General features: G+C 46.5%; 2 protein-coding genes across 2 annotated transcripts in view; one reads left to right on the forward strand and one right to left on the reverse strand.

The window, feature by feature from the left end:
• The window catches only part of PLCD4 (phospholipase C, delta 4), a 16,542-nt gene extending 7,991 nt beyond the window's left edge, over nt 1-8,551 (forward strand). The window contains exons 6-15 of the mRNA XM_008570748.1: nt 596-797; nt 1,721-1,865; nt 2,510-2,662; nt 4,052-4,249; nt 5,706-5,862; nt 6,210-6,326; nt 6,563-6,735; nt 7,546-7,681; nt 8,002-8,151; nt 8,228-8,551. Coding sequence (XP_008568970.1) covers nt 596-797; nt 1,721-1,865; nt 2,510-2,662; nt 4,052-4,249; nt 5,706-5,862; nt 6,210-6,326; nt 6,563-6,735; nt 7,546-7,681; nt 8,002-8,151; nt 8,228-8,334 — 1,538 coding nt within the window. The 3' untranslated portion in view covers nt 8,335-8,551. The remainder of the gene's footprint in view (nt 1-595; nt 798-1,720; nt 1,866-2,509; nt 2,663-4,051; nt 4,250-5,705; nt 5,863-6,209; nt 6,327-6,562; nt 6,736-7,545; nt 7,682-8,001; nt 8,152-8,227) is intronic.
• Nucleotides 8,552-9,623: 1,072 nt separating this feature from the next.
• The window catches only part of ZNF142 (zinc finger protein 142), a 15,905-nt gene continuing 1,555 nt past the window's right edge, over nt 9,624-23,973 (reverse strand). The window contains exons 2-8 of the mRNA XM_008570749.1: nt 21,689-22,288; nt 19,880-20,047; nt 18,144-18,968; nt 15,890-16,067; nt 12,232-15,139; nt 11,473-11,578; nt 9,624-10,521 (exon numbers count right to left, since the gene is read on the reverse strand). Coding sequence (XP_008568971.1) covers nt 10,052-10,521; nt 11,473-11,578; nt 12,232-15,139; nt 15,890-16,067; nt 18,144-18,968; nt 19,880-20,047; nt 21,689-22,288 — 5,255 coding nt within the window. The 3' untranslated portion in view covers nt 9,624-10,051. The remainder of the gene's footprint in view (nt 10,522-11,472; nt 11,579-12,231; nt 15,140-15,889; nt 16,068-18,143; nt 18,969-19,879; nt 20,048-21,688; nt 22,289-23,973) is intronic.

Genomic DNA, 23,973 nt, shown 5'->3' on the forward strand with positions numbered 1-23,973 from the left:
CAACAACAACAACAACAAAAAAACACCATATGGGAGCATTGATGGTCATAGTTGGTGGCAGCTACACTTCCCAAGGTAGAACACAGGCACTTTGGCCGTGTCACAAGTCTTTAACTTTGATTCTCTCTGGGCCTCTGTTTCCCCATCTATAAAATTAGCTCTTTGGACTGTATACTATGCTGTCCATCATGGTAATGGTAAGTTCCCTGTGACTATTTAAATTAACTAAAATTAAGTAAAATATATAAAATTCAGTTTCTCAGTCACACAAATCACATCTCAGTTGCTCAATAGACACGTGTGGCTAGAGGCTACATTGGACACTGCGGACTAGAACATTCCATCATTGTAGAAAGTTCTATTGGACAGCACTGGATTAGAATGCTCTTAATGATTCCTTTTAACATTCTCTGAGGGTGGGAATAATTGAAAAGACAGACACTGGGTGGACCAAATTTGGGATCTGGAGGCCGGGAATGGACAGTATCTGAAAGGCTGGACCCTGGAGGGGATAGGGTGAAGGATGGGCTGCAGGTATGCTGGGATGCTCCCACTCAGAGCTTCTCTCTTTAGTGTTCACCACTCCATATTCTAGGCAAACTGCGGCATGTGCTGAGCTTGGATGGCTTTCTTAGCTACCTCTGCTCAAAAGATGGAGACATCTGCAACCCGGCCTGCCTCCCCATCTACCAGGATATGACTCAACCCCTGAGCCACTACTTCATCAACTCCTCTCACAACACTTACCTAATGGGAGACCAGCTTCGTGGCCAGAGCAGCCTTGAGGGATATATACGGTGCAGTGGTGGTAGAGAAGGGGTCCAGCTCATGAGATGGACCATGTGTGGGAAACTAAGGGGGCTGTCAGTGAATAACAGGGATTGAGAAGGCATTGTGGGGGGTTAGGGGCTGAGAGTTCCTCGATACCTGAGACACCTTGAGGAGATATTGTAGACTAGTGGGAGAATGGTAATAAAACCCTGAAGGTGAATGCAACTTCTCTGTCTTTCACAAGCTATGAAACTCTCTTGGAACTTAGAGGTGCTGACAGATTTACTTTGAACAAACAAAGTGAATGTTAAATGAAAGGCAGTAGAGCATTAGAGTTAAAAACAAGGGTTCTGGAGTCAGACCATCTGAGGTCAAATCCTACCTCCCTTACTTGGTACTCTGAGGCTAAGTATTTAACCTCTCTATGCCTCAGTTTTCCTATTTATGATATAGGGATGATAACAGTGCCTAGTCTGTCTAGGTTGTTGTGAAGATTAAATGAGATAATCCATGTGTCAATAGCTAATAAGTGGTAGCTGCTTTTATTGTGATTAATCATGGATTAGATTGAATAGCCAAGATATCGTTGTGGTGCCAGAAACTGCCTCAGGAAGTCTGGTTGGGAAAATAAAGTGTAAATTTACTGAGTTGGAATAACCCAGGTGTTACATAGGGGTACACAACCAGAACACAAAAAGTATCATGAGGCAATGTGTGATGGGTTGCTAAGGAAAGATTGTGAGTTAGGTGGAGTGGCATGGGAGTAGAGATTAGTGTGAGCTGCAGCAGTGTCCCTGGGGACAGGGAAGGCTCCATGGAGATGTAGCTTGGAGGGGTTTTGATGGGTGAGTGCTGGCGAGCTCTGTTCTCTCCAGAGTGGGGAGAGGGTTCCTAGGTGAAAAATCATACCTTGACCTCTCCTGTCTCTGGGGGTTTGGGGTTCTTGCAGGGCCCTGAAGCGGGGTTGCCGCTGTGTGGAGGTGGATATATGGGATGGACCTAGTGGTGAACCCATCGTTTACCATGGACATACCCTGACCTCCCGCATCCTGTTCAAAGATGTCGTGGCCACAGTAGCACAATATGCCTTCCAGGTAGTAGCCCCAGGATGGGAACACTGGTGAGGCAAGAGGGTCTAGGGAAGAGTCACTGGCTCTGGGTCTGGGGAGGTTGGAGGGGTGCAGGGAAGGTTATATCAAATGCCATGATATGTGTAAAGAGATTTTAACTGTAAAGAATAAGGCAAATATTAAGGGATTGTTACAAATCAGTGTTGCATGTGTTACTAGAAGTTAGTAGTCTAGTAACTACTAGTTAGTTAGTAACTATTACTTCTAACAAGTTCTGTCACCCTTCTGGGAGAGAGTGGATAAGGAAACAGAGAGTGGTGAGTAGGACTGGGGGAAAATTGGAATCTAGAAGTGAGAGCCTGAGCATAAACACAAGAATGGCCTGGCCTTCTCACTCTGAGACTGAAAACTCAAAGTGCCCCAAGGGACCTAGGTCAGACTTGGCACAGGTATGAGATTTGGGATCCCACTAGGGACTTTTAGATGTGGATACTGTCCCTCGGGGTGGGCTTCAGACCCAACAAGCCCTGTAATGGGGTTGGAGGAGTTCAGCAATAAGGGTACTCATTTGAGTGAGTGAGTAGGGGGGCCTAAGAAGCAGATATTCGGTGAAGGTGGTTACAGAATTTTAGAACTCTGGATCCAACGTCCTCTCCCCTCACCACCAGACATCAGACTACCCAGTCATCTTGTCTCTGGAGAACCACTGCAGCTGGGAGCAGCAGCAGACCATGGCACGCCATCTGACTGAGATCCTGGGGGAGCAGCTGCTGAGCACCACCTTGGATGGGCTGCTGCCCAATCAGCTGCCTTCACCTGAGGTAGGGACCCTGTTTCCCAGCCCAGACTCTACCGTGGCTTCCACATTCCCCCCATCCTTGGCTCCTTCCTCCATGCCCCTCTTGTTCCTTTCTTTCTCTCCTCAGATAAACTATCTTGCTCTTTAATACCCTTGGAGACAACTTTAATTTTAAAAAATCTAATTGAACACATAATTCTATTTATAGATCTCTAAGTTTTAAATCAACTATTTATATTTTTTTCAATGGAAATATCTTAATTTTTTCCTGATAGTTTGTAATTGTTGTAGACTACACAAACAATGTAAAGGGAAACCCCCTTCATTATAATCCTAATCTCTCCCATAATAGAGATTATGGGAGCTATCAATAGTTTTTTTAATGCTTATATAATCACATATGTGTACATATTCACATTTTTAAAAACCATAAATGAGATCATCCTCTATATCCTTTTTATATCACACATATAACATGTATCATGGATGTCTTTTCATGTATAATTTTTTTCCTTTTTAACAGCCTTATAGTATTCCATTTTTTGTTATGGGCCATAATTTATTCAACCAGTTGTCCATTTGATAGACATTTAGTTTGTTTATAATTTTTCACTTATACACACAGCTTTGTCCATTTACTCTTTCTTTGAAATGGATTCCTAGAAGCAATATTACTGGGTTGAAGAGTCTCTATTCTGACAATTTTGGTTGTTATTGCCAAGTTGCCCTCTGGACAAAACACCAAATTGCTAAATTACACTTCAACCAACAGACAAATAACTCCAGTAGTAAGATGATTCATAATGGCAAACATTGAAAAAAAAAAAGGTTACGTTTTTTAAAAAGAGAAGCCCATGCTTTCGTCTTTTAAATTATTTGATAATATTATTTACCCACTTTCATTAGGGTTTATAATCTTTATTGATATAGAGTAATTCTTTAAACGTTAAAGATATTAGTGCTTTGGAAAGTATTTTTTGCAGTCTATTTTTTCTTTTGTCTTTTTAGCATCTTTTGCTTTACGGAAACTTTTAAGCTTTTATCAAATTTGTCAATCTTTTTTGTCTTCTGAGTTTTCGTATTGTTTTGAAAGGCTTTCCCACCATAAAACTATTCAAAAAGATTCTCTATTTTCTTCTCATGCCCATATGTTCTTTATACTTACATGTTCATCTTTAATCTATGAAGAGTTTTTAGTGTGTCAAATGTGAGGGAGGGGTTCACATGTATTTTTTTCCATATGGATAGAGATGTTACAAAATTGCTTAATAAGGGAATCCCTACTGTATCCATCTCTTCCATGGGAACTTTTGACCACTCACTTCCTTTGCATTTGAGAGAAAAGGAACCTACATGATCCTCAGGAGGGCTCCAGAGCAGAGAGTTATGCCCCTTCATTTTTGTCCCCTAGGAGCTACGGAGGAAGATCCTGGTGAAGGGGAAAAGGTCAAGCACGTTTGAGGAGGATCTTGAGGAAGAGCAGGAGACAGAATCTGAGCTGGAGAGACAGCAGGAGTCAGAGCTGGAGCTTGAGTCCCAGTCTGAGATTGAGCCTTTGCCTGAGCCTGAGCCCCAGGAACTCAGCCCTTCAAGTAAGGACAAAAAGAAGGTAGGTCAGGAGTAGTCTTTCCACTGTATCATATGGTCAGTCTGCCCCACAAGCTGAGGGCCCATTTGTGAAGAGACTAGAGCCATGCAGAATAGAAGGCCAATGGGCCGGCCCATGGCTCACTCGGGAGAGTGCGGTGCTGATAACACCAAGGCCCCGGGTTCGGATCCCAAAAAAAAAAAAAAAAAAAAGAATAGAAGGCCAAGAAGCAAAATGATGCTTCCTCACAGTTAAAGAAGAGTAAGAATACATAATGGCTTCACTATATATTATATATTGCCATATATAGATATAGTACAGTGGCTTTCCAACTTCTTTGGGCCATGAAATCTTTTTCTTCTCCTTTTTTATAAAAAAAAAGTAACATCTTATATGAAATCTCAGTATACAAAATAGATAAATGCAGAACCATTCTGGTTGAAGCACTCATTTGGCTCTCTCTGGGGTCCTCCAGGTGATTCCTGAGACATTACATTTTTGTACTTCTCAGTCTCCTTAAAAGCCAGTTTAAAAACCACTAATGGTGTGTGTGTGTGTGTGTGTGTCTATGTGTGTAGAATTATTACACTGGGGAAGTAGGGGCTAATGGGATGATTGCTGTGACCTCAACTAAAGCGGGTTTAGTTAGAGAAAATTTCTTGGAAAGGATGAGTTTGAGGAAGGGCCAGGGCCAGGCATAAGCTAAAGAACAGGAAGGGGAGAGAATCTTTCAGGTAGGGAAGGTGAAGGCTCTGAGATGACTGCCAGAGTGGTCTATCTCCTTACGGGGAGGGGAAGCAGTGGGAGAAGGAGTGTCACTGGTGGGACATCCAAAATCCTGGCTTGAAGTCTGCATTTCTCTCTCTTGTGCACTTGCTTGGCTCACTCAGCTGACTGACTCCTAGCTTATATTGTTCTCTCTGGGATTATGGTGTCTAACCTGCTGCCATATCCAGGGGTAGAAATGGAATTCAGGAGAAAAATCCAAAGATATTACTCTGGGATCCTAATGTCCTTCCAGGTGTGATTTACATGACTATTTGCATACCTTGACATATCTGTCTGGATTCATGTATATTTAACCAACGATTCATTCGTTTTAAAAGATAGAGAGGATGACACCTCTCTGTTTAAAAATAATAAATTAAAAACCTATTACCCAGGATGTTACATAGAGCAGACCCTCCAAGCCCAGAGGCTAAAACTGATCCCAGCAGTATAAGTAGACTGCCTTTATTCCCATTCCTACCCCCAGGTTGTGCTGTGCCCGCCGTTTTGTCTGCCTATCTGTTGTCAGATTATGGCCCAGGCTTCTATTTCCAATCCTGAGTCCCTTCTCTTGCCTAAGCAGGTGAGGCAGGAGGGAGAATGCAGTGGGGAGGCAGTGGGCAGGAGCTTAGGTTGGATGGCCATTAGCTTCTTCCCACTCAGACTGCTGAGGGTTCAATTCCATCTTCGTCTCCACTTTCTCCTCCAGACACCCACGTCCATCTTGTGTCCAGACCTCTCTGCCCTGGTTGTCTACTTGAAGTCTGTTTCATTCCGCAGCTTCACTCATTCAAAGAAGCACCACTACTTCTATGAGATATCATCCTTCTCTGAAACCAAGGCCAAGAGCCTTGTCAAGGAGGCTGGTCAGGACCAAAATGGAGGGATAGGGAGGGAAGTGGAATGGGTAGGTTCAGGCCTGATGGGCAGGCAGGTGAGTCCAAAGAAAGAGGACAAGGGGCTAAGGAGAGATGAAGGAGCCAAGGAACTCCTCAGTACAGGCAAGGAGAGAGGAGTTACGAATAGGGGGCTGAAGGCTCTGGAGGGAGGAGAGCTGAGGGAAGATGGTCTAGATGAAAGAGGCATATTGAAGCTTTCTGGAGCCAGCCTCAGGAGATGTTGAAGAAAAGTGAAGTGGATGGGTAGGGTCCTTGGGCCCCGGGAAGTGGAGGATCCACCCCATTTCCATCTCCCTCACTACACCCTCTTTCAGGCAATGAGTTTGTGCAGCACAATGTCAGGCAGTTAAGCCGCGTGTATCCCAGTGGCCTGAGGACAGACTCATCCAACTACAACCCCCAGGAACTCTGGAATGCTGGCTGCCAGATGGGTGAGGAGGCAGCAGGGTCAGGGAGGGAGTGGAGCAGCAGGTAGTAAATATGTTCCCTGGTGGCAATAGGGCCAGGGGATGCCTCAAGAATGCTAGGCTAAGAAAAATGTTTTTTATGGAGGTGTTCCCAGCAGGCACTCTTATACCCAATACCTGTCTTCTTAACTCCCTGAAAGAGGGGTTTGGGGAAGGCCCCCAAAGTGAATCTTTTTCTTTTCTTCTCCTGGGGACCTCAGTGGCTATGAATATGCAGACTGCGGGGCCTGAAATGGACATCTGTGATGGGCTCTTCCGCCAAAACGGTGGCTGTGGCTATGTGCTGAAGCCAGACTTCCTGCGTGATGCCCAGAGTTCCTTCCACCCTGAGAGGCCCATCAGCCCTTTCAAGGCCCAGACCCTCTTAATCCAGGTACTATGGAAAGAGAAATCATTGAGAAGAAACTGGGATAGCTGGGATAGAAGTGGAGGAAGAGGTGGTTAGGCCCGACAGGAGAGTAATCAGTTCAAAGTTTCTGGTGAGAGGCAGGATAGCCTGATGGTTAACAGCAGACTTTGGAGCCAGCTGCCTAGCTTTAAATCCACTTTCTAGTTTTGCGATGTTGCACAAGTTACTTAACCTCCCTGAACCTCAGTTTGCTCATCAGAAGAATGGGGGTACTACTACTATTTACCTCACAGGGTTAATATAAAGCAGTTAATATATTATATCAGTTAAAACGAAGTGCTTACAACTCCTGGTATACAGTAAGTGCTATAAAAGAGGCTGTTGTCATTAGCATGCCTACTTTCAAACCCTGTTAAATTTCCACTTGCAAAAAAACCCCAAAACAAAACAAACAAACAAACAAAAAAAACAAAACAACAACAACAACAAAAAAAGGGCCAAGCCCGTGGTGCACTCAGGAGCGTGGCAGCGCTCCCGCCGCGGGTTCGGATCCTATATAGGGATGACCGGTGCGCTCAGAGCGCTCACTGGCTGAGCACGGTGCGGCCGGTCTCAAAAAGGACAACAACAACAACAACAAAAATTTCCACTTGGATGCATTTTAAATTGCAGATAGAATACTAGGAGAAAATATATTACCCATGGAGGATAAGTTTTGCAGACCAAAAAGCTACAGTGCGAGGTCCTTCCCTTTTCTTCTTTCCTGGGATGTGAGAGCTGGAGTGGGTGCTGGGCTGAGCAGGAATTCGTAAGGTTCCAGAACCCTGGTTGCAGGTAATCAGTGGTCAGCAACTCCCCAAAGTGGACCAGACCAAAGAGGGGTCCATCGTGGATCCACTGGTGAAAGTGCAGATCTTTGGGGTCCGTCCAGACACAACCCGGCAAGAGACCAACTATGTGGAGAACAACGGTGAGAGACTGGGCAGTGCTGGGGAAGGTGTGGGGGGCATGATTGATGTTTTCCTTTTATCCTACCCTCCATTAAATATAGTCCATGTTACTACCCCCTGCCCCCATGGGAAGCAGTGTGGAACAGTACAAAGAATCCTGGCCCTTCACGTATAAGCTCCAGTGACCTAGGAAAATTGCTTACCCACTCTGAACCTGTTTCCTCACCTGTAAAATGCTGATTGCCATCTAGATTAAATGGGAACATAGGGAAAGCAACCCAGAATTGGCCTAAAGACAGTAGATGTCTGTTCCTTCATTCCCTCCTACCCCCCACCTCAGGTTTTAATCCATACTGGGGGCAGACACTGTGCTTCCGGGTCTTGGTGCCTGAACTCGCCATGCTGCGTTTTGTGGTAGAGGATTATGACTGGAAATCCCGAAATGACTTTATTGGTCAGTACACCCTGCCTTGGACCTGCATGCAACAAGGTGAGCCAGCCCCTTACCCTGGCCAACACCCCAGCTCTGGCTGCCTTCCTAATGCTGTCCTCTTGCTTCTTTCCAGGTTACCGCCACATACACCTGCTCTCCAAGGATGGCATCAGCCTCCACCCAGCTTCCATCTTCGTGTACATCTGTATCCGGGAAGACCTGGAGGAGAGTGAATCCTGAGGTGGGCACTTCAAGGGAAAGATGGGTGTGCTGGCTTTTGCTGGTGAGAAAAACCTATAAGGATGCTCCAGAGAGAGCAAACGGAGGTGATGAAAAACAAGTTTTGGATTGTGCATCCCTAGGCACAAAATTACCTGTTCCTCCCTAACAAGCAAATCTAGGACCTAATTTTTCACCTTCTCTTCTCTTCCCTTTTTTTCACAAGCCTTTAGTACCTATCCTGCCCTGTGTACTCTATACTGGAGTTCTCTCCTTTTTTGCTATAGGCTCAATCCCACACCCAGGTCTACAACTAATCTCTCCCATCAACTCTGGTGCGAAGGCAGATTGCAACTAGAAATCCAGACAGGGGCTTGGAGCAGAGAAACCTAAAGCATTATCCTCTCCACCCCTAACTTCTCAAAGCCCAAAGCCAAGGGAAGGATAAATCAAGGCTCATGGTTCCTCAAAGGTTGGGAAAGGAGACTTGACCCCAGAACTGTACTATGACTCCCAGGAGAACACTGCACAGACCAGAGTCCCCCATGGACTGCTCCTCTTTAGCCCCACTGGTTTAAATAGAGTTTCTCTCTCCAATTTGGTTCTAGTATGGTCTATCATTGCTATGCAAGAAGGGGAGGTAGAAGGGTTGTGGGAACATTTGGGTAGTCAGGAGGAACAGGGAAAAGGTATAGAAATGAGGTTTCCAAGGGCCATTCTGCATGTGCTCCATAGGAAGGACACAGAAGTATGGCTTCTAAGGGGCAGGACAAAAGGAGACAAAGAGTTATTTGGTCCCAGCCCTCCTGAAGAGTTTGCTTGGAATAGTCCTGGCATATGTCTGTTGTCCCAGCATAATTATTAATAGTACCCTCTTTAATTTTCCCAGTGTGTCCCAGTTTTGACGATCAATCATAAAGTGAGGCACTATAGAATTATGCTGTGAAACACTCACAGAATTCTAAGGGAGATTTACCTCCCCAATCATTGGCCTTTCACAGTATTCCTGTGCTGTGCTTTAACTCCTTAGTGCAGCTGCTGAGCCAGTCTGAGGACTGACGTTGAATTAAATATGCATCCAGGGGGAGGCTTCATGGGTGGCAATCCTCCCTCTACAGGTATTCAAAGAGGCTTAAAAGTAGGGAGCAGGGCAAGGGCCAAGGCAGAGAGAAGACAGAGCTGGGCCTATTTCAGAATCAATCACTAAGTGAAGATGAAAGGAGACAAAGGAGAGGCAAAGGTCTAAGAAGGGAGGGGGCAGATCAAGGTGATAGCCTGGAAATGTTAAGACAGGGATTTGGACGAGTATGTAAGCTAGTAATCATTCTCTGTTTAACATGCTTTATAGAGCATTAAGCACAACAGCACATGCCGGGATACAATTATTTTGAAGATGCTGAAAGAAAACAGGACTTGACACAGCAAGAAGGAAAGAGAAGATAGGGTGGGTAAAACCAAAATGTTATAGCCAGAGATTTTGGTGGAGTGATGGTGAAGAAACTGGGAACTCACAAGTTAAAAACACAGTGTGCGTCAACAAGATATCAACATTGTGGTCCATGTCCCTTTTATAAAGCCATTAATTTCAAAGAACTAGAGTCCCAGGAGGGTTCCAGTCGCCTTGACACTCTAAAGCCAGTCCTCCTTCCTTAGGCCCTGAGCTCCTCAGGCTAGTTCTGGTTCCAGTTTGCACATCTTGGACCACACCCTCCACCTGTCTAGGAGGTGGGGTATGCTCTCAGCCCTCAGGTCCAGTTGGGGGAGCAGCAGGAGCAGGAGGGCCGGGATCCTCCAGCTGCACATCATGCAAGTGCACTGTGGGAGTTGTAGGGTCTTTGCCCACGCCCTGGTTTGGGTCAGCCTGGTCAGGGTGGTGCCTGCGCACATGTTTGACCACCTGGAATTTCTGCTTGGCCTTGTAGCTGCAAAGGCGGCAGAAGAAGGGGTGGCGGTCAGTGTGGGTGAGGGCATGATGGCGCAGGCCAGCAGCCCAGCGGAAAGCACGGTGGCACACATTGCACACATAGGGTTTGGCCTCGCTGTGCTTGCGAAGGTGGGTGCGCAGCAGGAAGCGCGTCTTGAAGGCCTTGCCGCATTGCTCACACATGAAGGCCCGTGCTTCCCGATGCCGTGTTTCCTGGTGCACACGCAGTGCATCGGCCCGGTTGGTACAGTACTCACACTCAGGACACTGGTATGGCTTCAGCCCTATAAGACAGGGAACAAATCACCATTAAAGGGGGATGGAACAAGGTTCAGTGGGCCATACGAATCGCTGTGATCCTGGGATATAAAGAACAAGCAGAAAGCTGACTAATGACCATATCTTTGGAATGTTCCAGTCATGTCTGACATTTCTGTGCCCTTCTCCCAACATAGCTCCTTGTGTACATGGGTGCCCAATGGATGCTGATAACTAACTGGACCTCTTACCAACTAGCCACCTGATAGTAATGAATACTTGAATACGGTAGGGTTTCCAAATGGGAAATTCCAACCCTTTTTTGGTCATAGGATACTCACGGCATTTAAGAATCCATTTAAACACAATTCCTTGTTCAACTCAAAAAGCAAAAGAAAATGCTTACAAGAAAAGAGGTAGAGGATGAAAGAAGCAGCATTCATAGAAGCAGAGAGCCTTGAAATGCATCTGATCAATTTTTCCACATATGGGGGACCATATCCAATAATCAAAGGCACACAGTCATTAACCCTTTGGGGAGACCCCATAGTTTGTAGATTCCATACCCAGAGAGAAGAAAAGGACTAATTAGATCAGGGAACCCTCCACTTTGTCCTCCTTATCCACGATAGTTCCATCATGTCAATGTAGGAATCAGGTAGACCTGCCCTCAGTCATTCAAGTTTGAGTTGGGGGTTCACAATGGGGGGGTGAGTGACCGTGTACCACAATCACTGGGGAAGCTTTTGCTAAGTGTACATACCCAGGCTGTCATGTTTACCCCTCTTCTGATTCTGATAGGTCTTCAGTGGGTTGGAGAGTCACTCTGGTACATACTCTCCCAGCCTACCTCCTACCCCCAACATAAAACTGATATCAGTCCTGAATCTGAGCAAGGACATACACCACTGCAATGAGGTTAGATTTACTAGGGAATGGGAGAACCCTTTAGGCCTGTCAAAATCATGCAGACTCACCTGTGTGCTTAGTCATGTGGTACTTGAGCTGGTTGACCCACTTGCACTTATAGCCACACTCAGGGCACAGGTACTTCCGTTCCTCCTTGTGGATCCGCATATGGTACTGGAAGAGGGATGAGCAAAAAGCAGAAAATATGCACCCCTTGGTACTCACAGGATATGGAAGTAGGGGCAAGTAGGTGAAGAAACTGCTGGCAGCTAACCCTTTCCCCTTCTCCCATCCTATCCATACTCCCCTTACCAATGGGTTCCCCCAGTCTGGTCACTTTGATAGTAGCCTAACCCATTCAATCTCTCTCTAGGTCTGGCCTGAGTATCTCAGCTCTGCCACTTACTAGCTTTGTCCTTGGGTGACCAAACACCAAATTCTCAGTTTACTAATCTGTAGAATGGGGAATAGTAAAAGTATCCATAGCTCATATTTCTGAAAGGATTAAAATCACAGTGCAGAGCATAATGTAGGTACTTAATAAATGTTAGCTGTTATTATTATTAAACACATTATCCCTAACCTATTATACACCTTGATCATATGGCAAGCATATATTATGGAATTTTTATCTTTACAATGACCCTATGGAGTTGGTAAGTATTATCCCCTTTTTTACAGATGAGGAATCTGAGACTTGGAGAAGCTAAGGAACTGGCCCCAAGTCACAGAATTAATATTTGGAAGAATTAGAATTAGAGAACCTAGGTAGTTAACTCCGGAGCCTGCACTTCTACCACTCCCTGCCCCATGGCCCCTGACCTTACCTTGAGGCGAGAGGGGTCAGCACAGGCATAGGGGCAGAGGTGACAGTGGTAAGGCTTTTCCCCGGTGTGGATGCGGCTATGCCAGGTGATCTTCTGCCGGTTCTTAGTGCTGTAAGCACAGTCAGTACACTTGTAGAGCCGAGTGCCCCCATGCCCTTTTACATGATGATCTAGCACCAACTGATGACGGCATGCAAAGTCACAAAAGGGGCAGTGCAGAGGGGGCTGGCCAACATCTCCATCTGAGGCTGCTGCTGCTGCTGAAGTCTCTTCATGCTGTTCCAGGTAGTGCTTCACCAGGCCCACCCGCTCCCGGGCAGCAAAGTCACAGAGCTGGCAGCGGTGGCTGAAATGCTGCTGCCTGCGGTGCTCATCCAGTGCTGGCCGGCTAGGGAAAGCCTCTTGGCAGGCCCCACACTCAAGCCGTGGGTGCTGTTTACGGGTGTGTCCTCGCAGGCTGGCAGGGCTGGGGCACAGCAACCCACAGTGTGAACAGTGCAGGGGGCTCTCAGTGGCCTCTGCAGGAGAGCCAGGGACAGGGTTGGTAGGTTCGGGGTGTCGGCGCAGAGCGTGTTGCTTAAGTGCTGTCTCTGAGCTGAACTGGGCCTCACACTGGGAGCAGGCAAAGGCTGGAGTGCCCTGGTGGCAGCTGTTAACATGGCGAGTGATATCGTGGCGAAGATAGCCACTGTAGTCACAGAGTGGACAGAAGTGGGTGGGTGTTTTGTCATGTACCCTTAGCCGGTGCAAGCGCAGTTTCGAGTTGGTACCAAATGTCTGTGGACAGGAGCTACAGGGGATGCGGCCAACACCCGTGTGTCGAGACTGGTGAGCCTCTAACCGGTACCTTCTGGTTGTGGAAAAGTCACAGAAAGGGCACTGATGTGGCTTCACCCCCTCATGCTTGAGCCGCCGGTGCTGCTGCAGGCAACGGCTCTGTTTACAGGTGAAGCCACAGTCCCCACACTGCAGAGGGGGCCGGGGACCACGGACTGGGGCTGCAGTGGGGTGCCTCCGCTTCTGGTGGAGCCTCAGGGCAGCAGCAGCAGGAGCAGTAAATGGGCAGAGGTCACAGTGCAGCTCTCCAGGCCCCTCAAGGGGACAGCCCCGGGTCTGGTGGGTCCTGAGAGCCCGTTCCTGCTGGCAGCTAAAGGGACATGTAGGGCAGGAGAAGCGAGCCCCCTTCTGCTTTTCAACCAGAGCTGTGTCTCCATTACCAGGGCTGGGCTCTGTATTCCCATTGCTCAGGGGAGCAGTGTCCCCATTGCTCAAGGAGGACACATCAGGCTGAGTCTGGAGGGCCCCTCGCTTTCCTCCCCGTCCACGTCCCCCCCGGCAGCCTTCAGCCACATGAGAGGTAATAGAGGACAGCCGAGAACAAAGGAATGTGCACAAGTTGCAGTGAAACTTGCCCTGCTCAAAGTAGAACTTTTCAGGGGTCTCTGTGGGTGAGGAGTTTCCTATAGGAGGGACTGGGGAGCTGGAGGATGTGGCAAGAGGCTCCTCTATTTCTTCTGGCTCCCTGGAAAGCTCAGAAGCAGCATCTTTTGGAAGCAGTAGCTCTACATCTAGTGGTGCAGGGAGAGGCTTCCCACCTTCTGTGTCCTCTGAGGCCTGGATGCTCGAGAGCAGAGGATGCAGAGGGATGGGAGAATCTGGTCTGGGCAAGCCCTTGTTCTTTCTGAGCAGAACAGGGCACTTCTTCAGCAGGTGGGTGCTGAGGCCACGTTGTTGCTTGAAGACAGCTCCACACTCAGGGCACAGCAGGGGCTCTCGGCGGCCCTGGCACCCAGTCCTGGAGTGCTGATTAAGGGCCTTCTCCCGTCGAGTGATAAAAGGGCAATGGGGGCAGCGAAAGTCTCGCCCCTCTCCCTGGATCACTACCATCTGCACCCGCCCCTCCAGGACCAATGCTTCTGCTTGTTCTTTGTCCTGTTTCCTTAGGGCCTTGAGTAATGACTCTGACTCAGGGAACTGGTGCAAGGGTGCTGTCTCAGTGGGTGGAGATGCCTTGAAGGTTCCTACCCAGCTGTCTGGGGCCTCCTCTGAGGATGGAGGGTTTCTGGAACGCTCAGGGACTGGCTTCTCCAGAATGGGCTCTTCAGCACACAAGCCAGAAGTCCCAATACCTTCAAAGCTGGACAGCACTGGCCCTTCCAATCCCAGGGGCCCTGAGGGATTCAAGGGCCTGAACTCCATAGGGGCTGCTTCAGTAATCTCTTCAAGAGGTGGCTCAGCCACAGGTTCCAGCTCAACTCCCAGGGCTTCTAGGTGTAATGTGCAACTGCCCTCCTCTACCTCTGCTGGGCTGGAGCTACCAATCAGGTCATCTCCATGGGGAGCCTCACTGCTATCCTGTCTCACAGTGCTGACCTCCTCACTTGTCTCTGGCAGGTCCTGGTCCAAGTTGGGGTCCACCACAGTCCCAGGGTCATGGCCTGGCCCCTCAGGCTGAGCAGTCAGCTGGCTTGAGGGCTCTGAGTCTGGTGGGAGTGTCGGGTACTGCCTGGTCCCCTCTGGCTCCTGGCTGGCATAACGAAGCTGCCAGTCCTGGTCCCCGGGCATGTAGCCATGGGCCTTGCGCTTGTGGAAGAAAAGGGTGTTGTTGCTGAAAGTGCGGTAGTCACAGAGGCCACAGTGGAACTCGTGGAGGTGGGTATGCTTGCGGTTCTCATGGTTCAGCAGAGCCTGCTTGTGGCGGCTCTGGTAGCTGCAGTAGTGGCAGGGGTAGAGTGGGGCTGACATGCCAGGGTGGTGCTGGGAAGCCATGTGCTTCTGCAGCTCATACTTCCGCTTGCAGGCAAAAGCACACACCTCACACATCAGAGACTTGCCCTGGTGTCGCAGCTTGTGGCTGCTCAGCTGATCAGCCCGGTGGCAGCGATAGGAGCACTGGTTGCACTGGTATCTGGCAAGGTGAGAAAAGGGGAGGTAATAACAATGACAAATCAATCATAACAACTGACAGTCACTGAATAAATATTTACTGTGGTTCAGGCTCTACATTCAGTATTGTACATGCATCATCTAATTTAACCCTCCTTTCCACTATCCTATGAAATGGGTATCTCTGCTTTGTAAGTGAGGAGACTAAGGTACCGAAGTTGATAACTTGTCTAAGGTTGGTTACAAAAGAAGTGAGGGACAGAGACAGCCAAGCTTCAGGGCCTGTGTTCTAACCCCTACTCTATATCGCTTCCTAAGGGAAAGTAATCGTGAATCAGCATGACCCACTGTGGACTTCTAAGGAGTTGATATGGCTACAGCTCCATGGGGCAGGTTCTGTGCCTAATTCTCATTCTCCCATGGAGGCATAAAAGTATAAAGAAACCCCCTAGCCAGCTGTGCCCACAGGTCACAGGAGAACTTGCCTGGATTTGGAAGTGGCCAGGATTGGGGCCATAAGTATAGAGTCTATCCACTTTCCCAGGACTGGACTCTGACAACTCAAGTGACACCTTAGTCTCTAGGCCTATACTCCCTTCCCTGAGCCCAGAAAGCTCTTACCATGCAGACTGGGCCACAGACATAGAAGCCAGTAGGCAATGGAGATGAGAGTTAAAACACAGAAGGGTGTTAGGAGACTCTCCAGGGACTAGAGAAAGCAATGGGGCCAGAAGTTCTTGGGATAGGGATGGATGCGTGTGTGTGTTCATACCTGAGGTCCCCTGCGTGTTTTCGCATGTGCACACTGAGGTAGTGCTTCCACTTGGTGACATAGCCACATTCAGTGCACATGTAATCCTTGGTGTTGGAGTGGGTCAGCATGTGCTTGGATAGGTAGCTCACATCTCGGCAAGTGAAGTCACACAGCTCACACTTGTGAGGTTTCTCGCCTTATATGGGGGTAGGGATGAGAGAGGAGAGAACACAGATCAGACACAAACTGAGTGAGTAAACTGACCATTTCCTCCAGCAAGTTTGCCCTGATGCCAGGAAGGAACAAAAGCTTCATGTGCTACCTGAGATGTTAAAAACTTTACTAATCGAGGCTGCCTCACAGCCCTTAAACAACTACTCTCCCGACTCCTGTACCAATGAAGATGGGAAGAAAGTGCTCAATTTGTTTTACAGCTTATTGGCACTAATGTCCAACTGCTCCACTTAGCCCAATTCCTTTCAGTTTTCTGGAAGAGAAGGAGAAAGAAATTAGGCAATAGAAAGAAATTAGATCTCTGATTCTGGAATCCAAAATATTAGTAAAAATATTAATAGCCATGATTTATATAGTGCTCATTATGTGCAATTTTCTGACTACTTTCTAAAAATTCCTCCTCTTAGGGCTGGCTAGTTAGCTCAGTTGGTAGAGTGTGTTATAAAGGTCAAGGGTTCAGACCCCCAGACAGGCCAGCTGCAAAAAAAAATTTAAAGTTAAAAAAAATTAAAATGTCTCCTTTCATTAAATCTTTATAACATTCCTATGAGGCAGGTGCTATTATCACCCTCATTTTACAGATGAGGAAACTGAGGCACAGAGAAAGCATAAAGATGTTAAGTGGTGGTTCAAATCTCAGCTTACCACCGTGTGGCTTTGGGCAGTCTTGGTTTCCTTGTCTCAAGAAAGGGGGCAAGAAAAATACTAATCTCATATGGTTTTTATGAATATTAAATGAGATACATGTCCCAAAGTCATCTGTGGTGCCCAGTGAGAACTTAAGGATAAGCTGTCCATGTAGTTGGTCAAGACCTGTCACTAAAGCTGGGGGCCATGTGGGTTCCTTCAGGACTCCTCCCTGTTATCCCTGCCTGCCTGCCCAGCCCCCTTCCCTATAGTGAAAGGCAAGCAATGTGGAATTCTGGTTCTGGTTCTGGCACTAGCTATATGATCTTACAGTAGGTCTAAATTAACTTCTCAGAGTTTGTCTCTTTTCTCATCTTTAGCCTTGCTTACAAGATTGTTATTATGGATTAAATGTGATAATATATGTGAAAGAACTCTGTAAACTGTAAAGCACTATAATTAGAAATAAGGTTTTAGGAAAGGCATGAGAAAACATGAGATTTTGTGACTGAAACGTACAGAAATGAACTGTTCAACAAGAACAACGATGGCTTTGCCCCAAGCTGCCTAAAAATTGTCATTTCTTTTTTTTTCTTTTTTTTTGTCCTTTTTGTGACCGGCTGCACCGTGCTCAGCCAGTGAGTGCAGCACACCGGTCATCCCTATATAGGATCCGAACCTGTAGCGGGAGCGCTGCTGCGCTCCCAGTGTCGCACTCTCCCAAGTGTGCCATGGGCTCGGCCCTAAAAATTGTCATTTCAAACTAGTCTTTGATGAAAAATTTAATATCCTGTCAATCCACTGATGCTTACATAGAGATCACAGATGGGATGATGCTGTTAGCAGGAAGCCTGATTTGGTTGTCACCTAAAGCACCAGTAATGCTGGTAACCAATTAAAAGTCTGAGCTGAAAAATCTACAACTTTCAGGTCACTGAAGGTGATATTGTTTCAGTGTCATGGATGCCCATAATCTGTATGTATGGCTCGGTCTTCTCACTACCTGTTTCTCACTACCTGTTTCTCACAGCACATCCCAAAACTTGAATTGCAAAGGAAGGTATCTGTCCTGGTCTGGGTTTCTTCATTCTAATAGGCTTAGTGTTGGCCCCCTCAAGCCTGTCTAGGGGTGGGCAGAACTGGACAGGGGCTTTAGGGACAGATACTACAGTATGATAGTTACAGCACAGGCTCTGGAATCAGACTGTCTGGGTCCAAATCCCAGCTCATACTTTACTAACTGAATGACACTTACTTAAGGTTCATTTATAAACTCAGAATACTAGATCTATCTCTAGGAATTCTAGGTCAAATGAGACAATGTATGCAAAGCCCTTCATGGGATGTTTGGTACACAGTAAAAGCTCATGTTAGCCATCATCATCACCATCATTATTAACACAGTACTCACCGGTATGCAGCAGCATGTGTCGGATGAGCACCCTCTTATGGGCAGTGGCAAAGTTGCACTCAGGGCACTGGTGGATCTTCTCATGAGCATGCATCTTTCCTACATGGTCCTGGTAGGCCACTGGGTTGAAGGTGGCAAAGGGGCAAAAGGTGCAGCGCAGCTCTTCACTGCCAGCATGACCCTGCTTCTTGTGTTTGCGAAACAGATGCTTGTTAGAGCAGGCAAAGTCACAGTGAGGGCAATGGAAGGCATAGTGGCTCTTGTGGTGGGCCTCCATGGCTTCAGCTGTGGCAAAGAGCATGGGACATGAGTGATGGCGGCACTCCACAGCCCGCACCCCATGGGTCTCCTTCAGGTGCTTTACAAAGGCCTTGCGGTCCGGTGCTGCATAGCTGCAGTCCTCCTGAAAGCAGCAAAGGGGTACTGGCTCTGCTGCAGCTGCTGCTGTGTGGCTCTTGAGGTGCTCCTTGAGGGCCTGGCTAAGGCGGAATTCTTCACGGCAGACAGGACAGGCATAGGTGTCTGAGTAGAAGTTGGAAATATCCTCGTGCATGCTGGCCATGTGGCGATTGAGTGCATTCCTCTCCACTGCACTGTAGTGGCACAGTGGGCAGCGGTGGGCCTTCTCACCCAGCTCCCGCAACAGATGGGTCTTGAGCTTGCTCTTACTGGTGAAGAACTTCTGGCAGTTGGGGCACTGGAGGCTGGGGTCTGGAAAGTGGAGATGTAGGTGCTCCACCAGATGGGTCCGCTTCTTAAAGCAGCGCTTGCACTCTGGACACATGTGGGTTTTGAACAGGGACTCAGTGCCAGAAGCCACATCCCCTGGAGGAGGGAATGCAGAGAGGGTTAAGAGCGAGATTCTTAAATAGGTCAGGGGTAGGCCAGACAATGGGAACCACAATTTGCCCAAACACAAATACTGTATGGCCTTTCCTTCCCAGAAACCAAATAATAGGGATTCAAACATTGTAATCTCTAAGAAGAGATGAGAAAGACAAATCTTAAGAGAGACAAAATCACAAGGACTCCTCAGACCTTGCTATGGACTGTTTGAAGGGCTTCACCCAGCTATCAACTCTTCCTGAGCCTTTGTTTAGAGTTGCTCAAAAGAAGAATCTAGATGGATCATTCTTGTTCTTCTTGCCCTTGTTCTATGGGGACAGGCAGAAAGGTCAGCAGGGTTGGTTAGAAGGAAAAGAGACCCAAAGGGAGTGAACAGAAAGGAAGAAGGTAAAGTACTCTTACTTCCAAACATTGGTTCAGTGGGCTCTAGATAATAGAGTTAATAATGAATACAATCAGATCTTTCCTATTCACTTGACAGTAAACATGCTCCCAGTGGGATGGGTTTCAAATGTTCTATTGAGGTAGAAAACCAGGACGCAAGAATTCAGAAAAAAATCTTAGGGGTTCAAAGCCAGACAAAAAAGGTTGCAGACCATCAATAACCTCTGGCATGATACCATGAACACCACATCCTCCTTCTCTGTAAAAGAACTTTCTGCCTGAGGAAAACCAGCCCAGAAGAGCAAATGCTATTTATTCCTACCCTGTGCTACTAGAGTCTTTACCCATTTATCATTTTCCCACTAGACTTTGACTTTTGAGTCAAGGTGGAACAGAAAGAATGGAAGGATCTGAGCCAAAGCTCAGAAAACCAAACCCTAGAGCCTCAATGCCCACTATCCATTCTTCCCGACCACTAAAAGCTTCAAGCCTCATGATGTTAATACCTTCCAACTGCTGAGCCTGTTGGCCTTTATCCAGGGCTTTCTGGGAGTCCTTTTGGGTGCCACTCTCCTCTTCTTCATCTAAGTCCTCCTCTTCAGCTGACTCCTGCCCAGGCAAGGTTGTACTTAATTCCTCTGAAGGTTCTCCCTCTCCTGGAGGAAGTTTGGGAGCTGGAGACACATAAAACTTGATAAAGTCTACAGGAGCCAATGACAGCACTGAATGCTTGTACTTTCCCATTTATTGGCTAGAATTATCCTTCTCCCCTTTTAGTATAAGGGAATCTTGGGTTTTAAGTAAATAAACTTATTCCTACTCAAGACAGGAATAGGGAGACCAGGAGTTAAGCTGTCAACAATGCTCTAGTCTAAAGCAGATCAAACCTCAGATAACACCAACCTCAGACCCCTTAAAAGGTAAGAGCTTTGAGGTCATTGAGGTGGGGGTAAGAAGCTGAGAAGTGGAGAATGGTAGACTGTACTTTCCTAGCTTAGGTCCCCAGGCTAATGTTCACCTGTACTGGTGGCTCAGTACAGGTGAACATATCCTGATCTCTAAAGTGTTCTACTGAGAAACCAACTCAGCAATTCAAGGTCACGCCTTGCCCCCTCAAATCCATCCCTTCTATCCCTCAACAGAGGCACCTGCCTAAGTAAGGCAAAGATGTATAACTGTTCCCAGGAGAAAGGTCTTCTCTTCAGGCATCAGAGCACAAGTGAGTCTTAGCAAGCCAAGTACTCTCATCGGAATCTTGGCTTCTCCTGGCTTCTTTTCTCTATTTCTTCCTGCTCTGCTCCTCTTTTTCTTTGACACCAAGAGGAGTAAGAATCTGTAAAGCACCTGCAGGTTTCTTTTAAAATAAATCCAGCGTGGAGCTGGGGGGAAGCCGAACGAACCCAGCTGCAACTAGGCAAGCTGAGGCATGGAGCCGGGGGAAGCCGAACCTAAATGCAACCAGGTAAAGAGCAGACCCAGAATACCATTTTCACATGGGTAGCCCAACATGGCCATTGCAATTGCCATGGCTGCCGCAAAAGCAGCTGGTCTCTATAGCTGCAGTCACAGCCACCCTGCAGATGGCATGCCAGACTCTCAACTGCGTTGACACAAGGAAAGGCACCAGCGGAGACCAAAAAAAAAAAAAAAAAAGAAGAGGTCCTCTCTCTACAAAGCACACTCCAGAGTAAAAGAAGAAGCATCTGATTTACAATAATAAGGGAGGACCTGATCACACCTGTCTGAGTACTGGACAGATCATCTGGGCAACAAAACAACAGAGGAACAGTTAATTTGTTAGATGGAGAGAACAAATCTATGGTTATGAGAGAGGGGAGGGGGAAGGGGAGAGATTGGATAAGGGGCATAAAGAATAAGTATGATTTGTAACAATGAATATGCTAATCAAAAAATAATAACTCCAGCTTCTCCTGCCCACTCCCCCAATCCCACTTACTATAAAAGGGAGTCTACAGGCATTCTACCAAAGGCTACAGCCACTAATGGGCATTTTTACTTTTGCCCTCAGAAAGTTCTGAAATGGACCAGTATAGAATAATGGTTAAAGCCACATGTAACCTAAGCCAAATTTCATTCATTCTTGAGGACAAAGACTTCCTTTGTCCCATATATTCTGACTGATTCAAGGTTCCTAGATGCTTTCCCATGTCATCCAGTAATTCCTTCTTCCTAAGCCACTATCTAGATTCCCTTATACTCATGCACATTCATGGCACTGGAAACAACTGGCTCTCCTATAAGATTGACTGTGGCTATGTTCTAGGTGTGAGACTGCTGGGTTCCCGGCCTCATACCTGGCAACAGCTCCTGGGATGGCAGGCCCTGAACGGCAGAAAGTTCTCCTTGTGTCCCAGCCCCATGGCTCCGCTGATGCTGCCGGAAGAGTTTGACGTTGGAGCCCATGAAGCTGCAAAGGCTGCAGTGGAAAGGGTAATGGGCCTGCCGATGCAGCTCCATGCCCTGCTGGCTCCCAAAAAGCAGGGGACAGCCCCGAAAAGAACAGGGCATAGGAATTGCTCTGTGGGTCTGCCTCAGGTGGTGCTGCAGACCCTTGCGATCTTTAGCAGAGAATACACATCCAGATTCTGGGCAGGAGAAGGTGTCAGGAGTGGCCCGGTGAATCTTGAAGTGGCTCTTCAGGGCCTGGGGTTGGGCAAACTCCTGTCTACACACAGGGCATGGCAGGGGGCTATCTGGAGGGCTCTGGCCCTGCAGAGGGTCAGGGAGGGTGAGGTTGCTGGGGGGCAGCTCTGCAGAGCACAGGTGATTAGAGAGGCCCTGCACAGGCTGTATATGGGTCTCAGTGCACTGGTGCAAGGCCAGCAGAGTGGGCTCTGCAAAGCTCTGTTCACAGCGCTCACAGAAGTACACCTCCACCACCTTTACCAGGACACCTGCAGGCAGAGGACCGACAGAGAAAGGCATAGAATCAGATGGAACGAGATTCATAGGAGCTAGTTACTAGTAGAAAATATAGGTCAATCTTTTAATATTTTTGGAGTGCATATGGACTGCACCTGGTTTATAAGCCCCATAAGGTCAGGGACAATCTATCTGGCACATGTGTTTGGATTCCTAGTATCTAGCACAATACTTAGCACAAGATAGGTGCTTAATAAACATCTGTTAAATGAAAGAACAAAAATTAATCAAATCTAGAAAGCATTAAGAAAAGGCAATATATTTTGCCCAAACAGAAACTTCCAAAAGAAGAAAATAACAAACCAGGGATATTTGCAATATAAATGACAAACTGTTACTTTCAAATTCTGTAAAGAGCTCGTCAAAGATACAGGAATTCATAAATGGAGAACATCCTTTCTGAGAAGAGACAAATCACCTCCACAATAATTGCTGCTATTTTTGAAGCAGTGGGCAGTACCTTGACAAAGAAAGGCTTAGGAAACACTCATTTGGTCCTCTAATAACCCTATGAAAAGAGGGACCTGGGATTTTATGAGGTTAAGGCCACCATGCTTATTAGTGGTAGAACCATGACTGACACCCAGGTTTGTCCTACCTTTATTCTGCTGGTCCTTTTTCTTTTTTTGTTTGTTTAAAAAAAGTCCAGTGCAACAATTCAAATGATATAGAAGTATAAAGAGAAAGAATAAGCACCACTCACGCTCACACATACGATTTGATCTGTATCCTTTTATGCCTTTTTTTGTCACTATTCTGCAATTTGCTTCCCCCACCCCACCACTTACTATATATCAAAGAAAAATATTTTTATCTATGAGTAGATTTAAATCTATTTCTTTTTTTTGGTTCAGTTCATGGCATTTCAGAGCATGAATAAATTCTGCCCTTACTAATGGATATTTGGGTTGTTTCCAACCATTGCAAATAGAGCTGCTCTACACATCTTTATCCCTTTCTCCTTGTGCATGTGTATTCTTTCTATCAGATAGATTCCAAAAGTGGAATTACTGGGACAGAGTATGCATATTGTAAAGTTTGGTATGTAGCTAAATTGACCTTCTAAAGATTATACTAATTTTTATTCTCTATAAGCTATAAGATAGTGTCTCCTCACAGCCTCACCAACACTAGGTATTATAAAAAATGTTTACTTTTTTGCCAAGGTTGAGAAACAAAAATGGCACCTCACAGTTATTTTTAACTGGAATTTATTTGTGCTAATGAGATTAAGTGTCCTTACATATGGTTACTGACTATTTTTATTTCTTCTTTAGTGAATTACATGGAGATTTTTTTTTCCAAATTTTTTTTTTTTTTTTACTGTTTTTTTTATTGTGGAGCTCTCCAAATCTTACAGATATTAACTCCTTCTTATAATCACGGATCAGCTTAATGATGGGGATGCATTCTGAGAAATGCTTCATTAGGCAATTTCATCACTGTATGAACATCAGAGTATACTTATGTAAACCTAAATGGTATGGCCTACCACACACCTAGGCTATATGGTATAACCATTATAATCTTACGGGACCACTGTCATATACGTGGTCCATCGTTAACTGAAACATCAACTGTACACTGCAAATATTTTTCCCAGGCTTTTTTTCTTTTAAATTTCTTTCACCACACAGAAGTTTAGAAATATTATAAA

The sequence above is a fragment of the Galeopterus variegatus genome, unplaced genomic scaffold (assembly GCF_000696425.1).
Source record: "Galeopterus variegatus unplaced genomic scaffold, G_variegatus-3.0.2 Scaffold626, whole genome shotgun sequence".
Classification (NCBI taxonomy): domain Eukaryota; kingdom Metazoa; phylum Chordata; class Mammalia; order Dermoptera; family Cynocephalidae; genus Galeopterus; species Galeopterus variegatus.